The sequence below is a fragment of the Coregonus clupeaformis genome, chromosome 30 (genome assembly GCF_020615455.1).
Source record: "Coregonus clupeaformis isolate EN_2021a chromosome 30, ASM2061545v1, whole genome shotgun sequence".
In the NCBI taxonomy this organism is placed as follows: domain Eukaryota; kingdom Metazoa; phylum Chordata; class Actinopteri; order Salmoniformes; family Salmonidae; genus Coregonus; species Coregonus clupeaformis.
In genome coordinates this window covers 16,726,123-16,749,776 of record NC_059221.1, presented here as the reverse complement: position 1 = coordinate 16,749,776, position 23,654 = coordinate 16,726,123, and the positions used below count along the sequence as shown (strand labels likewise).

General features: G+C 43.0%; 1 protein-coding gene across 1 annotated transcript; it reads left to right on the top strand.

The window, feature by feature from the left end:
• On the top strand, window positions 1-23,654 carry LOC121545771 (ankyrin repeat domain-containing protein SOWAHB). Its single transcript, XM_041856593.1, has 13 exons — window positions 1-231; window positions 3,329-3,390; window positions 3,839-4,129; window positions 9,634-9,732; window positions 17,897-17,956; window positions 18,095-18,196; window positions 18,436-18,447; window positions 21,466-21,552; window positions 21,675-21,677; window positions 22,355-22,357; window positions 22,560-22,632; window positions 22,799-22,900; window positions 23,132-23,654. Exons 1-13 carry the CDS (start codon window positions 108-110, stop codon window positions 23,314-23,316), a joined length of 1,203 nt encoding a protein of 400 aa, XP_041712527.1. The 5' UTR covers window positions 1-107; the 3' UTR covers window positions 23,317-23,654.

The window sequence follows — 23,654 nt, the reverse complement described above, 5'->3', positions numbered from 1 at the left end:
TCCTTCTGAAATTAGCCAGGGAGCGCACAATGTCATAGCAGCAAGACCATACCAATTCTAAAAGAAGCCTGATTTTGTCATAGAAAACGAGCAAACATAAAGCAAGAATGTGTGATGTCAGTGAAGAATCGTTGCTGGATTATTTCTATTCAGCCGGAGGGAAAGTAAAAAATGCGGATTTAATGAAAACATACAAGCCTTTCATTGGTCATAACGACATGCAGCTGCGTGGTAAGTAGCAGTACATTGTATCGAAAATGTAGAATTTCAAAATGATTTCAACGAAACGGCAACAGTTGCTCTCATCAACTGCTTTGTGATGGTGACTTGACGCGAGATCACTGTTTCTCGTCTCGTGCGACATCTGTCATGTATGTAGCTGTCACAATAATATATTCTGTGTGGTCCAGACACATCATATGATCATATACAATGAATTCCCTTACAACAATTCTATTTCATGAATAGTTTTCCCTCAAACCCATTCGTTTATCATTGTTCCCAATTCCCAGTCGGGTAGCCTAAACTAAACATCTGCTTTACATTAAAGGTCCTATAAACAGAACAATTACACCAGGAATTCTGTCATTTCCTTTCCGAGACCAGTTATAGCTGCTTGAATTCTTCAGTGCCTGCTACCCAAGCCTTGCCTCAGACCCAGACCACACCAACCAACTATTTTCACCATTGGACTTTGGTATTCTGTTGTGCCATTACAACAATGATTCACCCTGATAAATAGTGTGATTATGGTGCTGCCTTTTAATTAATAGCATTCAGCCCCAGAATCATGAACACAACTCGGCATTATCCTGAAACCTGAGACTGTTACAATTTTATTTGTACAACATACATTTTCTCCAATGTCCTCCCCCAAATTGTAACTGAAATGACAATATTGTCTCCTTACAGTGACATAAGAAGATGTTATGCTTTACCAATCATTTGCCATGCAATCCACCAGGGCATTATCCCTGCTTGGTACTGGATAAAATAACTAGGCCCTAACATGTTTGACAGGCGCTAGATAAATGAATGATTATCCAATGTGACCTTGTATTACAGTTGTACCAGTTGTACTGTCCAGATGCTATCTCAGTGGTACAGTTGTTGACAGACAGAGGTTTCCAAATAAAGCTGCTTTGATATTGTGCCATCTGACATGGCTGGAGTGTCCAATTATGAAAATGATTTCCATTACATAGTTCCAGTACTTAGTCTTTTATAACGACATGTGTTCCCTTCTTTAATGGGCATGATTGCACGATAATAGTGTTTTAATCATAATGCAATAATTTAGGCCACATGCACCACCAGCACAACTAGATCGCTAATGGAGTGCTCTTTTATTACTTTTGAATAAAATGGGGACATCGTGGGAAAGTTATAGCTAACATTGCTCTGTCTATCCAGTTGCTATGGCTATCTGTCTACCTTTTAGCTAATGAATGACTGAATATGTAAACTGTCGCCCCTGTACTACTAAGCCAGGAATTATTTTGTTGATGAGATGCAAGTGGCCACTTCCTCTGGATTTCCTGTTTTTGTGGATGTGAAGTTGTGAGCGATGCAACTGTCTCATTCTAAATGTTTTTTCCCCTCCCTGCTGCTGTCAGGGAAAAGGAAATAACTAAATTGTTCAGACCTATATTCTTACATACCTAAACATTCTTTCAAACACAGGGCTTCAGCCATTAGTATTGTCTGTTGAACTAAGATGGCCTATGTTAAGTGGTCTGGTTGGCTGGAGTAATAGATAGATACATTCTCAGAAACAGTAGCCTATACAAACTGACGTCTGTCAGCATCTAGTCTGAAAATAATTTCACAAACCCAGTTGTATCTGTCGGAGAGGGAGTTAAACAGTTAACTATTATAATAGCCATCAATTTGCTGTTTGTTTGGGTTCCCATAGGAAAGCTTTAATACTGCAGAAATAGACAGATAGTTTGGGGTTGGGCTTTTTGGAGATGATGTGAGAGAAGAGTTGTTTTTATCTCTGCCTGCCTCATGTTGGCAGAGAGAGCCCTGGTTTCCTCTTTGTCCCTTTTCCCAGTCAGTGACTTTGTTCTGAGATGATTGTTTTGCAACTCGAGCGGTGTTTGGCCTGCAGAGGAATGAAGAATAAAAGCCCCTCCCTCCTGGAGCCCCTGTGGTGTGCCCCAAATTGCACCCTATTCCTTATATAGTGCACTACTTTTGACCGGAGCCCTGGTCAAACGTTGTGCACTAAATTGGGAATAGGGCGTCATTTGGGACGCAGACCTCTGCAGGAAGAGGAAAGATGATGAAGTAACGGGGAGGGCAGATCAACCACAAGCCTTCACAGGCCACACATTTAATCTCAAATAGCCATCATGCATTCTTCAGGCTCAATAGGTCTACGTCTTGGAATGCCAGAGTGATTCAATAGCCTGATTTAGAGAGGATATGACATGTCAACTAGATAGATCTAATCAATCGTAAAATAACACTTAATCCCATTAGAGTTAATTCCATAAGAAAGCTATTATTACACTTGTAATAGAGTATTGTTAGACCAAATGATATGGCTTTTCTCTCTCTAACCCCCTCAGAGAATGAAAGTCTGGGGTTTTGGGAGAAAACAAAAAGTGATATCATGTTTTTGAAACTTGAAATGCCAACCATAAAGATCCTATTAAATTACTAGAGGGGATATTTTATAAACCACACATTTCCAGAATAGGGTGAAAATGGCAGCCATCTTGGCCAGGGAGAAATCCAAAAGTCTAATTGGAATGAATGGCAGTAGAGGCATAGGTGATGCATTTCCTGCTTTTACTTATGCAGAAAAAATAAAAGTAAGGCATGTGATGTATTAGAAATTGTGTAATGGAATTATGGTAAACCTAAAATCTTGTCATATAATAAAAATACAGTTTATAGAGGTTTTATGCACATTTTCTGTATAAATAGCCTCTAAAATATATGTAAACAGACCATAACTGTCTCATATTATGTTTTTCTTGGAAAGCTGTGAGTGCTATTATATGATACAATATCAGTACTTGTTGCATTTACAACTTGTCTAAGTCCTATTATAAACTGATTTGAGCCAGTGTATATGGCTGTGAATTGACGGCATTGTTTGAAGGGAATGTTGGCATATTGGCAGTAAATTAGAAATATTTATGGAACCATTCCTCTAAAACTAGCTGGCTAGCTAACACATATACAGTGCAGATAAAGATTTTGACCAACTCCCTGACCAACATGGCTGACTTTTGGACCATCATAAGAAGGTTCATGCCCATTCTAGTATTCTAATTCCTAATTCTATGATGCCAACATTGTTTCTTTTCCCCAGCCAAATACAGAGAGGAGTTCAAACAGATCATTGACAGGATTGCTGTTGTGAAATCAGAGAACGTAAGTGAAATAGGAGAACTTCTGACCATTTGTAGAAAGTGTGCTGTTATAAGTGTGCATAGTTCTTTAATGTTCCACACTCAAATTAAGTTGCCTTCCCACTATCTATACTCAGCCATGGTAGTTCAATTGTTACAAAAAAAAGGATTGGGCACTTATTTTCTGTGTCAGTTTACTATGTAGTTTGCTATTTATCAATAGGATTAGGGCCCCAGCCCTCTGTTATCGGTTGTAGGCCTACACAATGTTGTTATTACCATTCAGTTACATAGCAATTAGAAAGAGCAACTTACAAATACATCTCAAACAGTTTGAATTATTTCCACAATACAATATAACTTAGTTTAAGAAATGCCACTCTGCATAATGAATTTACTTAAACTTTCATATACAGTAGTCCTATACCCTCCTCCTCATCACCTGCCTGCCTGCTGTCTGTCCCCATTAGGGTGAGAAGTACCTGGTTCTGAAGAAGAGGTACAGGCAGCAGAAGCAGGACAGTGAGACAGAGCCTGGGACAGACAGACAGGCCAGTCCTGCGGCCAGCCCTGCCAGGCCCTCGGCCTCAGCCCAGTGGGATGTGTCGGGGGTCTCGTCTCTCCACACCCAGGGGGAACCAGACCCCCAGTCTGACCCGGCCAAGAAGGCCGAGGCGAGGAAGCCTTCACAGGTGACGTGGTGTGGAAGAGGCCCCAGCATTACCATCAAAGAGGCACCCAAGCAGGAGCACATGCAGGAGGTGAGCTTCAACCATGATCAGTTTTGACATTTTTGTTTTTGTTTCCCACAAAAAAAGAGGGATGAGATGCATTGATAGCAACCTATCAACATAATGTTATAAAGCTGAAAATAACTCACACAAATAGCATAGCATTAGAGAGGAAGAAGCATGGATTGAAAGCAAGACTTTGAAATTATCTGTCATTTTATGGACTTTATGGAAAAAGTCAAACAAACGGCTTGTGCCAGTTACCATATCTTTACTCAAAGGGTGTAGCTGTTAACAACCTAATTCTGGTTGTCATTCCCATTTTTGGTTTGAGCTGTGAAATTCTTATTGTATTTCCTAATACATTTTAGGGTTAATTGCACAATGATATTTGACCAAAGTAAAACCCAGCTGTTCAGTTTGCCCAATTTTGTTCTTTTTTCCCATTGGTATTTTGGTCAATCAGATCAGTTCTGAAAAATATCTGATGTTAAAAGATCTGAGGTGATTGGTCAAAATACAAATTAGTCAAAACAATATCAGAATTGGGCTTCCTGTCTAAACGCAGTGTCACGATCGTTTAAAGACTGGTCGAACCAAGGCGCAGCGTGATAAGCATAGACAATAAACATAGCACAACACGACACAGAAAATACACACCCTGACTCAACAAATACGAGTCCTAGAGTCAGGGCGTGACAGTACCCCCCGGATCCGGCTCCGGGCGTGACCACCACTTACTCTCCACCTCCCTGTTGCGCCCCTGGTCTGGTCTGGACCTCGGCGCGCTGCTTCCCCTCTCCTTCCTTCCACGACGTACCAAGTCCTGTCTGGACCCTGGTGTGGCCGGACTACTCTGGCTCCGGAGTGGATCCGCTGACCGGAGCTGGACTCGACCCCGGTGGAGCGGATTGCTCTGGCTCCGGAGTGGAGCAGCTAACCGGTGCCGGACCAGGCACCGGTGGGACAGGCACGGGCTGTGCCGTACTGTACACACGCACCACTGGCTTGATGCGAGGGAGCAGGAACGGGACGTACCGGACTGGCGACGCGCACCACTGGCCTGTTGCGGGGAGCAGGAACAGACCGGGCCGGGCTGGCGACGCGAACCACTGGCTTGGTGCGAGGGACAGGAACAGGCCGGACCGGGCTGGCGATGCGCACCACTGGCTTGGTGCGAGAGGCAGGAACAGGCCGGACCGGGCTGGCGACGCGCACCACTGGCTTGGTGCGAGGGTCAGGAACAGGCCGGACCGGGCTGGAGACGCGCACCACTGGCTTGGTGCGAGGGACAGGAACAGGCGGGACCGGGCTGGAGACGCGCACCACTGGCTTGGTGCGAGGAGCAGGAACGGGCCGGGCCGGACTGGGAACACGCACCACTGGCTTGGTGCGGGGAGCAGGAACGGGCCGGGCCGGACTGTGGAGGCGGACTGGAGGTCTGGAGTGGAGAGCTGACACAACCCGTCCTGGCTGGATGCCTACTTCCACACAATATGTGTGAGGCATTAGCACAGGACGTACGGGGCTGTGCACGCGTACTGGCGATACAGTACGTAGCACCGGTGCAGGATATACGGGACCGAGGAGGCGTACTGGAGACCACGAGCGTTGAGCCGGCACACCCCGTCCTGGCTGAATGCCCATCTTCGCACGACACGTGCGTGGTGCTAGCACAGGACGTACAGGACTGTGCCGGAACACTCGCGGCACAGTACTTAGCTCCGCATAACACGGAGCCTGCCCAGTCACACGCTTCCTAACATGAGTACGGGGAGTTGGCTCTGCTCTAACACTAGGCTCCGCCAACCACCCTTTTAGCCCCCCAAAAAAATTGTCTCTCGGGCTTCCTCCTCGGCCGGCACCTTCTGCGTTGCCGCTGCTCCTCTATAGCGCGCCTCCACTGTCTCCTCCCAAGGACGGCGATCCATTCCGGCCTGAATCTCCTCCCAAGTCCAGGATCCCTTCCCGTCCAGGATCTCCTCCCAGGTCCATGCTGTCTGCTCCTGGACACGCTGCTTGGTCCTCATTTGGTTGGGATCTTCTGTCACGATCGTTTAAAGACTGGTCGAACCAAGGCGCAGCGTGATAAGCATACATGTTTAGTTATGACTAAACACCACGACAAAACAACAAACGAAACGTGAAGTCCAAGGTAGCATACACACAACATACCTTACACGGAACAAGATCCCACAACACACTAGTGCCAACAGGCTACCTAAGTATGGTCCCCAATCAGAGACAACGAGCTACAGCTGCCTCTGATTGGGAACCACCCTGGCCAACATAGATCTATACATACTAGATCTAACCATAGACAATAAACATAGCACAACACCACACAGAAAATACACACCCTGACTCAACAAATACGAGTCCTAGAGTCAGAGCGTGACACGCAGCCTTAGTGTGTGTACAAGCATCACTTTTAAAGAGAATAAATGCTAAGCCGATAGTGTCAGTGTCCACATAAGTATGTGCAAACAATATTTCTACTCACACAGGAGAAGGGCAACAGCACAACACAAGTGGTTTTGGCATGATGTGCACATATAGTATACTACCTAGAACTTTGGCAGAGTTACAGTAAGCAGGTGTAAATCAAGAATGCTCTTATTAAATGTAGAATGGAGAGATGGCCTCTGTTGAATAGCAGACCCAGAGTTTTAAGACTAGGCTTAAATGATAAACAGCATAACTAGGGAGAACCCCTTTTCCAGTGCTAAACAAAGCCTAACTCTACCCCTTACTAGGAGAATCAACCAGGACAGCTAACATCAACTGCCTGTACATACAGGACGCCACAAACAAACTGCTATGGAGCACGTTGTAAAATGGTGTTCAACCCTGAGCTGAGAGAAAAGGACAGCCTTTCTACCTTTGCTCCTAAACCCCGCCCATAATGATTAACCAATGAGAATGTACATTTAATTAGCTGAACTTTACTTTGTTAATTAGACCAGGTAATACTATGGAAAACATGATTTAAGTTAATTGCATTCAGTAGTGTAAATTACCATATTTAGTCAAGTGGACATTAGTTTAAAAGACAGAGCTGCATCAAAAAGAATATGATTAGAGCTACTACTCAGAGAGACTGAAAGTATGGGTGAGCTGCACACTATTTATCTGAAGTCGCCATACCTGGCTTCAACCTGAGCAATCAACTCGGTAGCAAACAATTAACGTAAGGCACACCTATGCATGGCAATAGATTGGTGCGGTGAATTCCAAACCACCCCCTCGCCTCTACTAACTCGCTCGGAGGGCTATCCGTTGTCACGTGTTGCTGACGATGACAACTCCGAGGGTGACTTCCATCGAGTGACGAGAGGATCAATAAACCCATCAACTTCGGGACACACTGGTGACTTGAATGATGCAATTCATGTTCCACATTTAAATAATAAAACTAGCATGAAATTCTAATTAACAAAGATATAAACCTCCGTAACAGTTAAACATTTAATTTGGAAGGTATTTCATTTGGTAAATGTGTCAAGCCTAGAAATCAGATGAACATATGCCCCGGCATATAATTAGGCACGCCTCTCCATTCTTTTGTATTAAATTGCGCAAACTCCAAACATATCGCGTTTCGTGTTGGGATAGCACTTGGCTGTGGAGCCTGCAACCTTGCTAGCTTAGAGGGTCTAACTAGCTCCTACACCTTCGATAATTTTCACTCCCTCAGCTTTGGGATACTTGTGCATATGGCGGTGTGTGTGAATGCGCAAATGGAGGGGGGAGGGGGTGATTTGGGATTCAGCCATGCACTTTATCTGAACCACACATGTACAGTGGGGAGAACAAGTATTTGATACACTGCAGATTTTGCAGGTTGTCCTACTTACAAAGCATGTAGAGGTCTGTCATTTTTATCATAGTTACACTTCAACTGTGAGAGACGGAATCTAAAACAAAAATCCAGAAAATCACATTGTATGATTTTTAAGTAATTAATGGGCATTTTATTGCATGACATAAGTATTTGATACATCAGAAAAGCAGAACTTAATATTTGGTACAGAAACCTTTGTTTGCAATTACAGAGATCATACGTTTCCTGTAGGTCTTGACCAGGTTTGCACACACTGCAGCAGGGATTTTGGCCCACACCTCCATACAGACCTTCTCCAGATCCTTCAGGTTTCGGGGCTGTCACTGGGCAATACTGACTTTCAGCTCCCTCCAAAGATTTTCTATTGGGTTCAGGTCTGGAGACTGGCTAGGCCACTCCAGGACCTTGAGATGCTTCTTACGGAGCCACTCCTTAGTTGCCCTGGCTGTGTTTCGGGTCGTTGTCATGCTGGAAGACCAGCCACGACCCATCTTCAATGCTCTTACTGACAGAAGGAGGTTGTTGGCTCTCGCGATACATGGCCCCATCCATCCTCCCCTCAATACGGCGCAGTCATCCTATCCCCTTTGCAGAAAAGCATTCCCAAAGAATTATGTTTCCACCTCCATGATTCACGGTTGGGATGGTGTTCTTGGGGTTGTACTCATCCTTCTTCTTCCTCCAAACACGGCGAGTGGAGTTTAGACCAAAAAGCTCTATTTTTGTCTCATCAGACCACATGACCTTCTCCCATTCCTCCTCTGGATCATCCAGATGGTCATTGGCAAACTTCAGACGGGCCTGGACATGCGCTGGCTTGAGCAGGGGGACCTTGCGTGCGCTGCAGGATTTTAATCCATGACGGCGTAGTGTGTTACTAATGGTTTTCTTTGAGACTGTGGTCCCAGCTCTCTTCAGGTCATTGACCAGGTCCTGCCGTGTAGTTCTGGGCTGATCCCTCACCTTACTCATGATCATTGATGCCCCACAAGGTGAGATCTTGCATGGAGCCCCAGACCGAGGGTGATTGACCGTCATCTTGAACTTCTTCCATTTTCTAATAATTGCGCCAACAGTTGTTGCCTTCTCACCAAGCTGCTTGCCTATTGTCCTGTAGCCCATCCCAGCCTTGTGCAGGTCTACAATTTTATCCCTGATGTCCTTACACAGCTCTCTGGTCTTGGCCGTTGTGGAGAGGTTGGAGTCTGTTTGATTGAGTGTGTGGACAGGTGTCTTTTATACGGGTAACGAGTTCAAACAGGTGCAGTTAATACAGGTAATGAGTGGAGAACAGGAGGGATTCTTAAAGAAAAACGAACAGGTCTGTGAGAGCCGGAATTCTTACTGGTTGGTAGGTGATCAAATACTTATGTCATGCAATAAAATGCAAATTAATTACTTTAAAATCATACAATGTGATTTTCTGGATTTTTGTTTTAGATTCCGTCTCTCACAGTTGAAGTGTACCTATGATAAAAATTACAGACCTCTACATGCTTTGTAAGTAGGAAAACCGGAAAAATTGGCATTGTATCAAATACTTGTTCTCCCCACTGTATATACGTTTAAGCATTTTAGATGATATTCACTTTATGAAATGCATTTTAAAGACCTTTTTAAAATGTTGATGAGGCCAGACTAAGGCTGCCTCATCACAGCCTCATTCTGTATGTTGTCTCTGTGCCTCCAGGACCAGCACACAGAGAGGACCCCCTCACCGTCCGTTTCGGAGAAACCCCTAGCGCACAGCAACGGAGAGGATGAGCCAGACAGGGACTCCGGGTCAAAGGTGAGAGGCTAGTAACAGCAGGAGTAAATCTCAAAAGTATTTTGCTCAATTCCTTGCGTCCTCTCTCCTCGCCTTATTTTCAAAAAAAATCGGAGGGAAGCACAGGGAGTGCTGGAGGAGAAGTTCTGAGGAGAAGATATCATCCGATGCTCTTCTCACCTCCCTCTCAAAACACCAGAGGGAGGCAAGGAGAGCAGGTCCTGGAGCCAGAGGACACGAGGAACAAGGAAAATAAATTTGAGAATAAACTTTCCCCTAATGTTACTTCGTCACATTTCACCGTGTTGGACGTTTACAGGCCTTTGCCTCTGCCTCCCTAGTAATACTTATTATTTAATTTCTCTCTGAACAAAATAGTGAGTCATAGCAGGAACTGTTGCTGCAAAACTCCACCAGATGGCAGTAGCTAAATTACCTGGATTTGAAACAAACCATGGATGTTTGAGAGTGGGAAACAATATGAGGGGGGCAACCATTAGCATTTGAATGCTGCCCTCTGTTCTGTCATTATGTAAAGCAAGATGCAACAACATGTTTGAACTCATTAGAAAAATAATGCTGATTTGTGCCCATTAAACAGATTGAGATTCAGTTAGAAAGATATAGGTTTCTTTGATGGCCCTAAACCTACAGGGAGGAGGTGAGGGCCCTGGCGGAGTGGTGCCAGGTAAATAACCTCTCCCTCAACGTCAACAAAACAAAGGAGCTGATCGTGGACTTCAGGAGACCGCAGAGGGAGCACGCCCCCATCCGCATCAACGGGACCGCAGTCGAGAAGGTGAAAAGCTTAAAGTTCCTTGGCGTACACATCACTGACAATCTGAAACTGTCCAACCACACAGACAGTGTGGTGAAGAAGGTGCAACAGCGCTTCTTCAACCTCAGGAGGCTGAAGAAATTCAGCTTGGCCCCTAAGACCCTCACAAACTTTTACAGATGCACCATTGAGAGCATCCTGTCAGGCTGTATCACCGCCTGGTATGGCAACTGCACCGTCCGCAACCACAGGGCTCTCCAGAGGGTGGTGTGTTCAGCCCAATGCATCATCACCGGGAGCACACTGCCTGCCCTTCAGGACATCTACAGCACCCGGTGTCAAAGGAAGGCCAAGAAGATCATCAAGGACCTCGGCCACCCGAGCCAGGGCCTGTTCACCCTGCTATCATCCAGAAGGCGAGGTCAGTACAGGTGTATCAAAGCTGGGACCGAGAGACTGAAAAACAGCTTCTATCTCAAGGCCATCAGACTTTTAAATAGACATCACTAGGCGGCCTCCACCCAGTACCCTGCCCTGAACTTAGTCACTGTCACTAGCCGGCTACCACCCAGTTACTCATCCCTGCACCTTAGAGGCTGCTGCCCTATGTACATAGACATGGAACACTGGTCACTTTAATAATGGAACACTGGTCACTTTAATAATGTTTACATACTGTTTTACCCACTTCATATGTATATACCCTTGAGCAAGGCACTTAACCCTAATTGCTTCTGTAAGTCGCTCTGGATAAGAGCGTCTGCTAAATGACTAAAATGTAAAAAAAAATATATACTGTATTCTACTCTAGGCCATCCTATTTTAGCTATTGCTGTACATAGACTATTCTATCCTACATATTCTTCAGATATACTATATATTCTATCCATATACTGTCCATAATTTCTATATATCCCATCACATACTGTGTATATATATACAGTACCAGTAAAAGTTTGGACACCAACTCATTCCAGTTGTACTATTTTCTACATTGTACAATAATAGTGAAGACATCAAAATGATGAAATAACACATGGAATCATGTAGTAACCAAAAAAGTGTTAAATAAATCGAAATATATTTTATATTTGAGATTCTTCAAATAGCCACCCTTTGCCTTGATGACAGCTTTGCACACTCTTGGCATTCTCTCAACCAGCTTCACCTGGAATGCTTTTCCAACAGTCTTGAAGGAGTTCCCACATATTCTGAACACTTGTTGGCTGCTTTTCCTTCACTCTGCGGTCCGACTCATCCCAAACCATCTCAATTGGGTTGAGGTCAGGGGATTGTGGAGACCAGGTCATCTGATGCAGCACTCCATCACTCTCCTTCTTGGTAAAATAGCCCTTACACAGCCTGAAGGTGTGTTGGGTCATTGTCCTGTTGAAAAACAAATGATAGTCCCACTAAGCCCAAACCAGATGGGATGGCATATCGCTGCAGAATGCTGTGGTAGCCATGCTGGTTAAGTGTGCCTTGAATTCTAAATAAATCACAGACAGTGTCACCAGCAAGGTACCCCCACACCATAACAACTCCTCCTCCTTGCTTTACGGTGGGAAATACACATGCGGAGATCATCGGTTCACCCACACTGCATCTCAGAAAGACACAGCGGTTGGAACCAAAAATCTCAAATTTGGACTCCAGACCAAATAACAAATTTCCACCGGTCTAATGTCCATTGCTCGTGTTTCTTGGCCCAAGCAAGTCTTATTATTAGAGGTGTCCTTTTAGTAATGGTTTCATTCAGCAATTCAACCATGAAGGCCTGATTCACACAGTCTCCTCTGAACAGTTGATGTTGAGATGTCTGTTACTTGAACTCTGTGAAGCATTTATTTGGGCTGCAATTTCTGAGGCTGGTAACTCTAATGAACTTATCCTCTGCAGCAGAGGTAACTCTGGGTCTTCCATTACTGTGGCGGTCCTCATGAGAGCCAGTTTCATCATAGCACTTGATGGTTTTTGCGACTGCACTTTTTCGACTGCGACTGAAATGTTCCGTATTGACTGACCTTCATGTCCTAAAGTAATGATGGACTGGTGTTTCTCGTTGCTTATTTGAGCTGTTCTTGCCATCATATGGACTTGGTCTTTTACCAAATAGGGCTATCTTCTGTATACCACCCTTACCTTGTCACCACACAACTGATTGGCGCAAACACATTAAGAAGGAAAGAAATTCCACAAATTAACTTTTAAGAAGGCACACCTGTTAATTGAAATGGATTTCAGGTGACTACCTTATGAAGCTGGTTGAGAGAATGCCAAGAGTGTGCAATGCTGTCAAGGCAAAGGGTGGCTATTTGAAGAATCTCAAATCTCAAATATATTTTGATTTGTTTAACACTTTTTTGGTTACTACATGATTCCATATGTGTTATTTCATAGTTTTGATGTCTTCACTATTATTCTACAATATAAAAAATAGCAAAAATAAAGAAAAACCCTTGAATGAGTAGGTGTGTCCAAACTTTTGACTGGTACTGTATATATATGACTCGTCCTAATATTTCTATATTTCTTAATTCCTTTCTTTTACTTTTATATTTGTGTGTATTGTTAGATATTGCTGCACTGTTGGAGCTAGGAACACAAGCATTTCGCTACACCTGCAATAACATTTGCTAAACGTGTATTCGACCAATAAAATTGGATGTGATTTCATTTTGAACCATAGACAGATTAAATATGTTAGAGTATGTGAATATGGCACCACAATCAGATTACAGTGGCTTGCAAAGTATTCACCCCCCTTGGCATTTTTCCTATTTTGTTCCCTTACAACCTGGAATTAAAATTGATTTTTGGGGGGTTTGTATCATTTGATTTACACAACATGCCTACCACTTTGAAGATGCAAAATATTTTATTTTGTGAAACAAACAAGAAATAAGACAAAAAAACAGAACTTGAGGGTGCATAACTATTCACCCCCCCCAAAGTAAATACTTTGTAGAGCCACCTTTTGCAGCAATTACAGCTGCAAGTCTCTTGGGGTATGTCTCTATAAGCTTGGCACATCTAGCCACTGGGATTTTTGCCCATTCTTCAAGGCAAAACTGCTACAGCTTCTTCAAGTTGGATGGGTTCTGCTGGTGTACAGCAATCTTTAAGTCATACCACAGATTCTCAATTGGATTGAGGTCTGGGCTTTGACTAGGCCATTCCAAGACATTTAAATGTTTCCCCTTCAACCACTCAAGTGTTGCTTTAGCAGTATCCTTAGGGTCATTGTCCTGCTGGAAGGTGAACCGCCATCCCAGTCTCAAATCTCTGGAAGACTGAAACATGTTTCCCTCAAGAATTTCCCTGTATTTAGCGCCATCCATCAATCTTTCAATTCTGACCAATTTCCCAGTCCCTGCTGATGAAAAACATCCCCACAGCATGATGCTGCCACCACCATGCTTCACTGTGGGGATGGTGTTCTCGGGGTGATGAGAGATGTTGGGTTTGCCCCAGACATAGCGTTTTCCTTGATGGCCAAAAAGCTCAATTTTAGTCTCATCTGACCAGAGTACCTTCTTCCATATGTTTGGGGAGTCTGCCACGTGCCTTTTGACGAACACCAAACGTGTTTGCTTATTTTTTTCTTTAAGCAATGGCTTTTTTTCTGGCCACTCTTCCGTAAAGCCCAGCTCTATGGAATGTACGGCTTAAGGTGGTCCTATGGACAGGTACTCCTATCTCCGCTGTGGAGCTTTGCAGCTCCTTCAGGGTTATCTCTGGTCTCTTTGTTGGCTCTGATTTAATGCCCTCCTTGCCTGGTCCGTGAGTTTTGGTGGGCGGCCCTCTCTTGGCAGGTTTGTTGTGGTGCCATATTCTTAAAAAAATTTAATAATGGATTTAATGGTGCTCCGTGGGATGTTCAAAGTTTCTGATTTATTTTTATAACCCAACCCTGATATGTACTTCTCCACAACTTTGTCCCTGACCTATTTGGAGAGCTCCTTGGTCTTCATGGTGCCGCTTGCTTGGTGGTGCCCCTTGCTTAGTGGTGTTGCAGACTCTGGGGCCTTTCAGAACAGGTGTATATATACTGAGATCATGTGACAGATCATGTGACACTTAGATTGCACACAGGTGGACTTTATTTATCTAATTATGTAACTTCTGAAGGTAATTGGTTGCACCAGATCTTATTTAGGGGCTTCCATAGCAAAGGGGGTGAATACATATGCACGCACCACTTTTCTGTTATTTATTTTTTAGAATTTTTTGAAACAAGTTAATTTTTTTCATTTCACTTCACCAATTTGGATTTGAAATGACACAATGACTATGACCAAAAGTATTGGGGCAAATTCACTTATGTGTACTAAAGTAGTTAATAATGTGAATAATGATTGTGTCGGACAAATATCTTACCCCCCAAAAAATGCTAACCTCCCCTGTTATTGTAATGGTGAGAGGTTAGCATGTCTTGGGGGTATGATATTTGTGCGTCTGTAACTTTCTCACTCATCATTATTCACGATTCATTCAGGATTATCCGTAATCAGGATAGCATCCACATTAATGTAGAAGTATTTATAATCATATTCTATTCTTATTTACAATAAATGTGACTCCATAATGACATTCATTTTTTACCATTCATTTCTGTTTGACACAGAATAATCTGAAACACAACCAAGACAAACAGCAAATGCATCCAACTATTGATGTAGTCATTGCGTGCAATGAAAATAAGACCAAATACGTAACTTTTTACTACGTTAATACACATAAGTGAATTTGTCCCAAAACTTTTGGTCCCCTAAAAGGGGTTCACCCGATATGGATGAAAATACACTCAAATTAAAGCTGACAGTCTGCACTTTAACCTCATAGTCATTGTATCATTTCAAATTCAAATTCAAAGTGCTGGAGTATGGAGCCAAAACAACCACAAATGTGTCATTGTCCCAATACTCACTGTACAAAGTATGCCTACCTGGTGTCATGATATCATGATTATTTGCATCAATCCAGTAGTGGAGGGATGATACCAGTATCACGATACTCGTTAGTATCGTTGCAAGGAAACAGATTTGACTTCTTTAGGAAAAGAGCGCTAATGTTGGAAACAAACATCATTGTGTTGTCATCCAGAGTCACATTTTATTTATTTTCCAAGCTATAGCACACAATATTTTACATAGTGTAGGTTTTTAAAGGACCAAAGAATTAGATCTGCTTTGTGTTTTCATTTTTGCATTGTAAAACAATATTGCGATACTGGTATCGTCCTGGCCCTGCAATCCAGTGGCGATTTGTTTAGCAAACTCTACAATTACATGTGTGCTACAGAAACTCCGCTAACCAAACAAGTCTCTTGCTGGTGCTGTGTTGAATTAAAGGGTATCTACACCCAAAAATGAAAATGTCTTAGATTTGTTCTAGACCTCAAAACCACTCCTGATGTGGTTTTCAAGCATTGTTGTGGATTTAGAACATCCAATTTTGTTGTTTTTCTATAAATAAATAAAAAGTGTGATTTTGTAAGTGAAAAACCTGAAGAAAAAAGGAAACCTGGAAAAACTAAACGGAGAAAACGGAATTTGGGAAAAAAATATAACAGATTTTTTAGGACCCTACACATAATAATAATAATAATAATAATAATAATAATAACATATAATATTAATATTATAATAATATAATATAATATAGTTAATATAATAACCATCATATCGAAGTAAACTTGGAGTCAAGAGATATGTTGCGCTGTAAGCCTACCACCACAACGTGGAAAAGCATGAAAAGTTTATAGGCAGATTAAATAAGTTATGATTAACTTCACATGGTGGTTAAATGATCAGTGATAATGCAAATGTCCAATATAGACTAAATATAGAGGGTAGGCTATTATTTTAATGCTGGTGACATGATGATCAGTGTTTGGCTGCCAATTTATCAAATACAATGATTTTGCTCTTATCCATATCTCATCATATGTCCACTTTATCAGCAAACTCTTGTCTAAAGAGTATGGGCCAATGCCAGATTGGGCACGATTGCTATTTATCGCAAATTTTTTTGTGACAAAACCATCAGTAGAATTGAAAATGCGATGGAAACCCATTTTATTTTTATTAGGTACATGGGAACTTAACTGCAAAAGTCCTTTTTATGTGCACTATGTTATCACACACAGCCTTTTATCAGCAACAGGTCAGTTTGATGGAAACACACCTGTGGTGCATATTGTTTTTATGCAGATTTTACTATGTTCACATTCAAATCTGTCGCCAATTGGATGGAAACCTAGCTTGTGTTCCTATCTTGTTGAAGGGGATGTAACCAGATCTCTATAACTACATAGATCACAATAATGTAAAAGGGCCTCCTGAATCTCACCACCTCTCTTATGTGACAACGTTAGAAAGTGGGAGTTGTATCAAAAAATCATTGATGCTGTGGAAAGAACCAGTTAGAAAATATTCTCCTGTTTAAAAAAGCTGTTACACTGTGGCTGGTTGAACTTCCTCTTTGCGCAAAAAAAAAACAGTTTTTACCTTGCCTGTGCTACTCTCATTTGCTCTTGAAGAGCTTGGGAAGCTAAAGTATCACTCTGTTCTAAACTGTGTTCTAATCCATGGTTCTAAACCTCTAGACAAAGATAATGGAATTACATGACAGAGAGGAGGAAAGTGCTGAGAGATCCACTCTACAAAATTAAACTCAACTGCCCAACAATATTTTTCTTCCCCTGTTATTTTTATTTCCAGCAGAGAAAAAGTGGACATGTGCCAGTGGATAAATAGGCCTCCACTTTTCGTGTTAAACAAGGCATGTATGACAGCGACATGAAAGACTTGTGTGTTTTTACACCATGTCCCTGTATGATCTCAGAACAATTAGCAATCAAGTGCTTGACAAAACAAAACATATAGAAAACTGCCATTTTCTCCCCACATTAATCAGCCAGAATGACACTTGTGCATTCAGAGAAAGGTGTGCTTTATTTTCGGGGCATTTCTGACCCCGTTTAAAACAGAGGGGATCACAGATGGTGGGATGGTCTCTGACCCATGAGGAGGTCCACAGACAGACATGTCTATTGGTTAACAGTGGAGTTCACAGTTATTATCACATTGACCCCTTGGTGTGAAACCTCTGTTTGCTCTGTGGCTCTGTTTGCCTCCCTCCTACCTGTCTGACTGTCTGACACTTGTTGGATCACTTCTTCCCTTTTGATGTCTGAGGTGATAAAGATCTAAACAGTGATTAGTGTGTGTGTGTGTGTGTGTGTGTGTGTCTATTAGGGCCTTAGGACATTCATTCTTCATTCCTATGTGGAACAACATAAGGCCTCGGTTGGGAGAGATGCCCCTGCTGCTTCAGCATGCTGGATCAATAATACTCATGACATTACTCATATAATTTGTCTTATTGTCTGTCCTCTTTCAGTCCGAGTCGGAAGAGCAGGAAGAGAAGTGTACGGGCAGTATGCGCTCCACCCCAGTGGCCGTGAGTTTCCACATTTATATATGCTAATATATACATACTAGACATGAATATTAATAATACTGTATATACTGTACATACTAGACGTGTACTTTATGGACACTATCCATTTGCTTAGCTCATCCACTCCCTGTCCTACAGCTGGACCCTGTGGAGAAGGAATGGATCTACTCTGCTACTTGTGGCCGTCTCTCTGACCTCTCCCAGCTGCTAAAACAGGAGCCCTCCCTGGCCAACAAGAAGGTAACCTCTACCCCTCCACCTCTGCCCTTCACAATGACACAAAGGCCAAGGTTTCCAAGAACCACCTTCATACGTCTGCATAACATTGCAATATACATCTTGTGGATAAATGGGTAGCTTTGTTTTATTGAATGCAACAGCTAAAAGTCTTCTAACATGTTGAATTCTATATAAGAGCAAAACACTAAATTGAGTTACTCTCCTTCCCTCCTTCTATTTCCTTCATTTGACTAAACCAGGACTTCGTTTCAGTGAGTATACTTTCTCCACGACTTTGATTAGGAATATTTGTATTACATTTATATTAGGATTGACCGATTATGTTCTTTCTTTTCTTTTTGGAATCTGCTATGTTGTTCCTGACTGACCATGACTCTCTGTCAGGGGGTAAGTGAATTGAGTATTGATATCCCATTGTTGTATGGGTCTACTTCATATCTTGTTTATCTCAATTCTTGACCACAAGTTTCTAGATTGCTTGTACTGAAAGTTGATAATATTCTGAAATGATACCTATTGTTTTATAAAACCTATAAAAATGCATTTCAAATAGTCGACATTCCATTGTTATTTTTCCGTTAATTGTATTCTAAAAACCCTGTGATGTACACACATCAAGATCATGCATTTCAAAGGCGCAACTATCAAAAGGATTATGGAAGATAGCTTTTTAGCTCCTGGAGCCCCCCCCCCCCTGACAACCCAAATCCCTTTATTGGTCTCCCTGTGCGCTCAAGAGATTTGGGTTCATGTTTGTTGTCCCTCCCCTGTGTTGGGGTTCTCACACTGTCCTGTGTCAGACCACCTTCTAAGACCTATCCCTAAGCCCTTGCCATCAGCATTCCCACCCAGACAAGATACCAGGGTCGCCATTGAAGTGCAGGGAGATGGGAGGGGGGATTAGAGAGAGACTCTTAATGCTCCACAAAGACTTCAACCACTTAAAGATAATCTGAAAGTTATAGAGCAGGCTGGGATTAATTGAAGAACAGTGTTGGCCGTGTCCCCGGGAAGGAGCTAAATCTCCCTCGGGCGGCTTTGATGCCCCCCCCACCCCTTCACCCTTCGGTGGTGAAGTCACTCTTACCTAGGGCTTGAAGTTGAGGAGGACTGGGTGCCGTTTGTGGCCTAGTTCTGTCCCCATCAGACAAAGTTTAGACCACTAATAAACTTTGACTTTCCCAATAGCAGATGCATTGTGTAGCTACACTCTCCTCCTCAACTATCATTGACAAGGAATTGCTAATTCAAAGACCCACGTATGTTAACCCCATCTAACATATCCTATTCCTTCCTGATCTCTCTCTCCTTTTCGTCCTCTACACTTGACATGTGCTCCCCCCTTCTGCCGTGCCGGACTGTGACGTACTTCCTCTCACCCTACAGTTTGTAAGTAAATCATTCTCCCATCACTCCTCAGTGGTCTTACTATGAACAGGAAAGTGTCACAGGCCATAGGTCATTGTGTCAGATGTTTCCTATTGACCAACCCTTGTCCCTTTGGACACTACTTACTCCCACATTGGGTGCATGACACACACACACTGAGTGGGTCATCGGTCAGGCAGGAATGCGGGGGGTGGCCCCAGCGGGCGAGAGGCACGAGGAGAGGATGACGCCACATCCTGTCCCACCTCGTCCGTCACTCCCGCCCACTAGGAGACCCGCCAAGCTGCCACTCAAACGGCCCAGCCGACCAATCCGTCTTCAGCGTGTGACAGGGCAGACAACAGAGATGGAGATACTCAGAGCCAGACTTCATCTATCACAATCTGTCTCCCAGACTGGTTTTGGACATCTAGAGTTGTATCCCCCCCCCAACTGCCACGAGTTTTGATATCGAGGTTGTTATATAGTTCACAGAGTTTGTGGTATGGTAGTGTGCAATGCAGGAGATGAAGAAATGCCATTAAGGCCTTGAACAAGCACAAGGATGTTCATAGATAGTGAGCTCAAGCTGCCTAGCAACCTCTATAGTAAAGTAAAGACCGTTCTTAGTCTTGATTGACAAAGATAACCTACTTCTCATCATCGCTCTGCTCTCCCTGTTCCACGTCTAGAGTCAGACTGAGAAACATAGATGTTGTGGTTCACAGACTGACATCTGCAGCCAAGCTCTGCACACAGACACACACACACTCATTAAGTCCCACGCAAACCACATCCACCTTTCAGACATCGTGCCGCTGCTGTGATAAACTGTGTTACTCTTGTCAATGGGTCTCTGAGCACTGAGCACTTCAGGCTGTGTAATTATGGGCGATTCAGCAGGTGATATTGTGGCCAATTGTGTGCATGTTGTATCAGAGCGTGTATGTTCGTGTGTTTGCGCATGCATGCCTGTGTGTGTGTGTGTGTGTGTGTGTGTGTGTGTGTGTGTGTGTGTGTGTGTGTGTGTGTGTGTGTGTGTGTGTGTGTGTGTGTGTGTGTGTGTGTGTGTGTGTGTGTGTGTGTGTGTGTGTGTGCACAGGGGCCACACAGCGTGGTGGGGCCCTAGCCTTGTCTTTCTGACGGCTGAGTGCTGACAGTGGGGCGATTCCTGGGTGGGTCTCCCTCGCTCCCCTCTGAGGGTCACACCAACATCATCAATCTTCCTCCCTGTGACAGGCAGCTGCCCCCCCTTCCCCCCCGGTGTGGGCACAGTGCAGTGTTGTTTTGTAATTAGGCTCCGTTAGATGGCAGGAAACCATCCCTTTGTCCCTCCCTCTACCTCTCCCTCCATCTCGCCACTCCTCCTGTGCACAGCTGGCCCACTGCTTCAGCCAGCCTATCAGAGCTCTCATCTGATCCACACTGTTGAAACCGCTTGGTAGAGGAGTAATGATGCTATGCCAATTACTATCTACTGACTAACCGCTACTGGGAATGTATCTACAAGTATCTGTGTATATGTCAATACAATACAAGCGTTTCGCTACACCCGCAATAACATCTGCTAAACGTGTATGCGACCAATACGATTTGATTTGTGTGTACATCAATACAATACAAGTATCTGTGTGTATGTCAATACAATACAAGTATATGTCAATACAATACAAGTATCTGTGTATATGTCAATACAATACAAGTGTCTGTGTATATGTCAATACAATACAAGTGTCTGTGTATATGTCAATACAATACAAGTATCTGTGTATACCAAAAAATTGCAACTCCTGTGTCGGTGTTGCAGTAAAGGGCTTTTGTTCTGTATAGGGAAATAGTTTGGTTCAAACCACTGTATTTTGTGAATGGCTTACATTTCCCCCTCCTTGTTCTGGACACAGACAGCTCTACACTGGGCAGCCAAACATGGCAAAGAGGACATGGCTACCATGATGGCCAACGCAGGGGCTGACGTTAACACTAAATCTGTGAGTATGCTCTTGTCTTTTGTGAATATGGGGTGTATTGTGTTCTGTATTGTAATTTCTTATGCTATTGGGAATGGTATGTTATAAAATATTGTCATACTCTTATTCTTATTTTCTTTCAGCATGTGAGTACCTCCTCTTTCAGTACAGTATATCATACACAGGAAGTGATCAGGTAATAGGTATGTTGTTTGTATATTTGGAGGCCGGCCAGGCAGATTGGTTACCAAGGCAACGAGCCTCTGGGTTGCAGCCAGGTTAGTTGTGTTCTGAGGTGTTGGTGATGTAATGGTTCCTGTGAAGATCCAGCTGTGCAAATGCATTACAGCACACACACACACACAGTCTTGTATAACTAACCTTGTGGGGATGCATAATTCAGTCTCATCCAAAATCCTATTTTCCCTAACCCTGAACCTAACTCCTACCCTAACCCTAAACCTAATTCTAATCCTAACACTAATTCTAACCTTAACCCTAAACCCCCTAGAAATAGCATTTTACCTTGTGGGGACTAACAAAATGTCCCCAGTTGGTCAGATTTGTGTTCGTTTACTATTCTTGTGGGGACTTCTGGTCCCCACAAGTATAGTAAAACACATCCACACAGTGTCTACTAATAAATCATGTCAATTGTGTAAATGTATTACCGTGCCAAACTCAAACAACTATGGCAATTTTCTGAGAATTACTAGCAATTATGTATTTTGTCATTACGTTGTGTTGCCATAACCTCTGGTAATTTGTATATTCTCTCCTTTCATGTTTTCATTGGCTGTGTTGGGGCCATGGGAAACTCTAGGGGGTAGGTATTAAAACGCCTTGTACATTTTTCCAGGGTTGAACCTTGAACTCTGCATACAGTGGATGTAAGAGGTTATGTTCAAATAGCTGTATTGGACAGCCTGTTTTGTTCTTGAAAAAAACACGGTTATACAATTTGCATTATACCCCTATGTCTTTGGTGGGGAATACATTTGCATAATCTTTCACTTTTTGTTTTGCAGGGCTATACACCCCTGCATATTGCAGCGTTGCATGGCCATCGACACATTTTGGAGCTGCTCATTGGAAAATATGGTAAATGACAGGGAAAGTTAACCCACATGCTTTTTGTCTTTGGGGTGTGGAATGGAGGGTATCAATGCAACAGGTCATCTATTATCTTTCTGCCATTGATTGCCTTTTTCTAGGTACATTTTTTTTCTTATAGTCATCGTTTGACATGTTCTTCCTTTCCTCTCAGGTGCGAAAAAGAATCTGCGGGACTACAGCGGCCATCTTGCCTGCCAGTACCTGAACATCAGGGAGCCTACAGAGGAAGACAGAACAGCTCCAGAGGAGATACGTGAGTGTCTCTTACTATTTTATTTTTGACTCTCTGACATCTCTGAAATGTTGTCTAATCACAGAAATGATCAAAGACCCCAATATTTCCCTCCCCAGTCTGATACAGAATAACATTGTCATACCAATGCCTGTGGCTTTGTTACTAAGATCAAAAAGGTCATCCTTACAGTTAGGTTTCAGCCTTACATAGAATGTATTATACAACTATGGTGGTCTGTATTTTGTTCAGAGTTCCCTGAGTTCCATGTGACCCAGGCCAGAGACTGCAGCAGGAACAGGAAGTTGGTCTCGTTGTTCCAGTCCAAGAAGAAGTGGGGCTCAGCGGAGGAGCTAGCCCCTGTAGAGGAGAGTGTGGCACTAGCACGCCATCAACTCATGGTCCCCGCATTCAGACCCAGGAAATTCTCACGCTAAGGAAGGAGCTAGCCAAATGTCCCACATTTAATGACATCACAAAAACATGTTCAGTCAGTGTATGTTTATTTGAATTTTAATGTATGCTTTTATAGTATTTATGCTGTATGCTTTTATGGTGTAGGGAGCTGTAACTATTGAAATGTTTAGTTTGTTGTTTATCGCCTTGATTGTATTGTTGAAATCTCCCCAAATGATTTGATTATCATTTAATTCAATTTTTAAAGTAGAATTTTATTCTAGTGATACAAAATGTTACATTAATAACAATAATATGCCATTTAGCAGACGCTTTTATCCAAAGCGACTTACAGTCATGTGTGCATACATTTTTACGT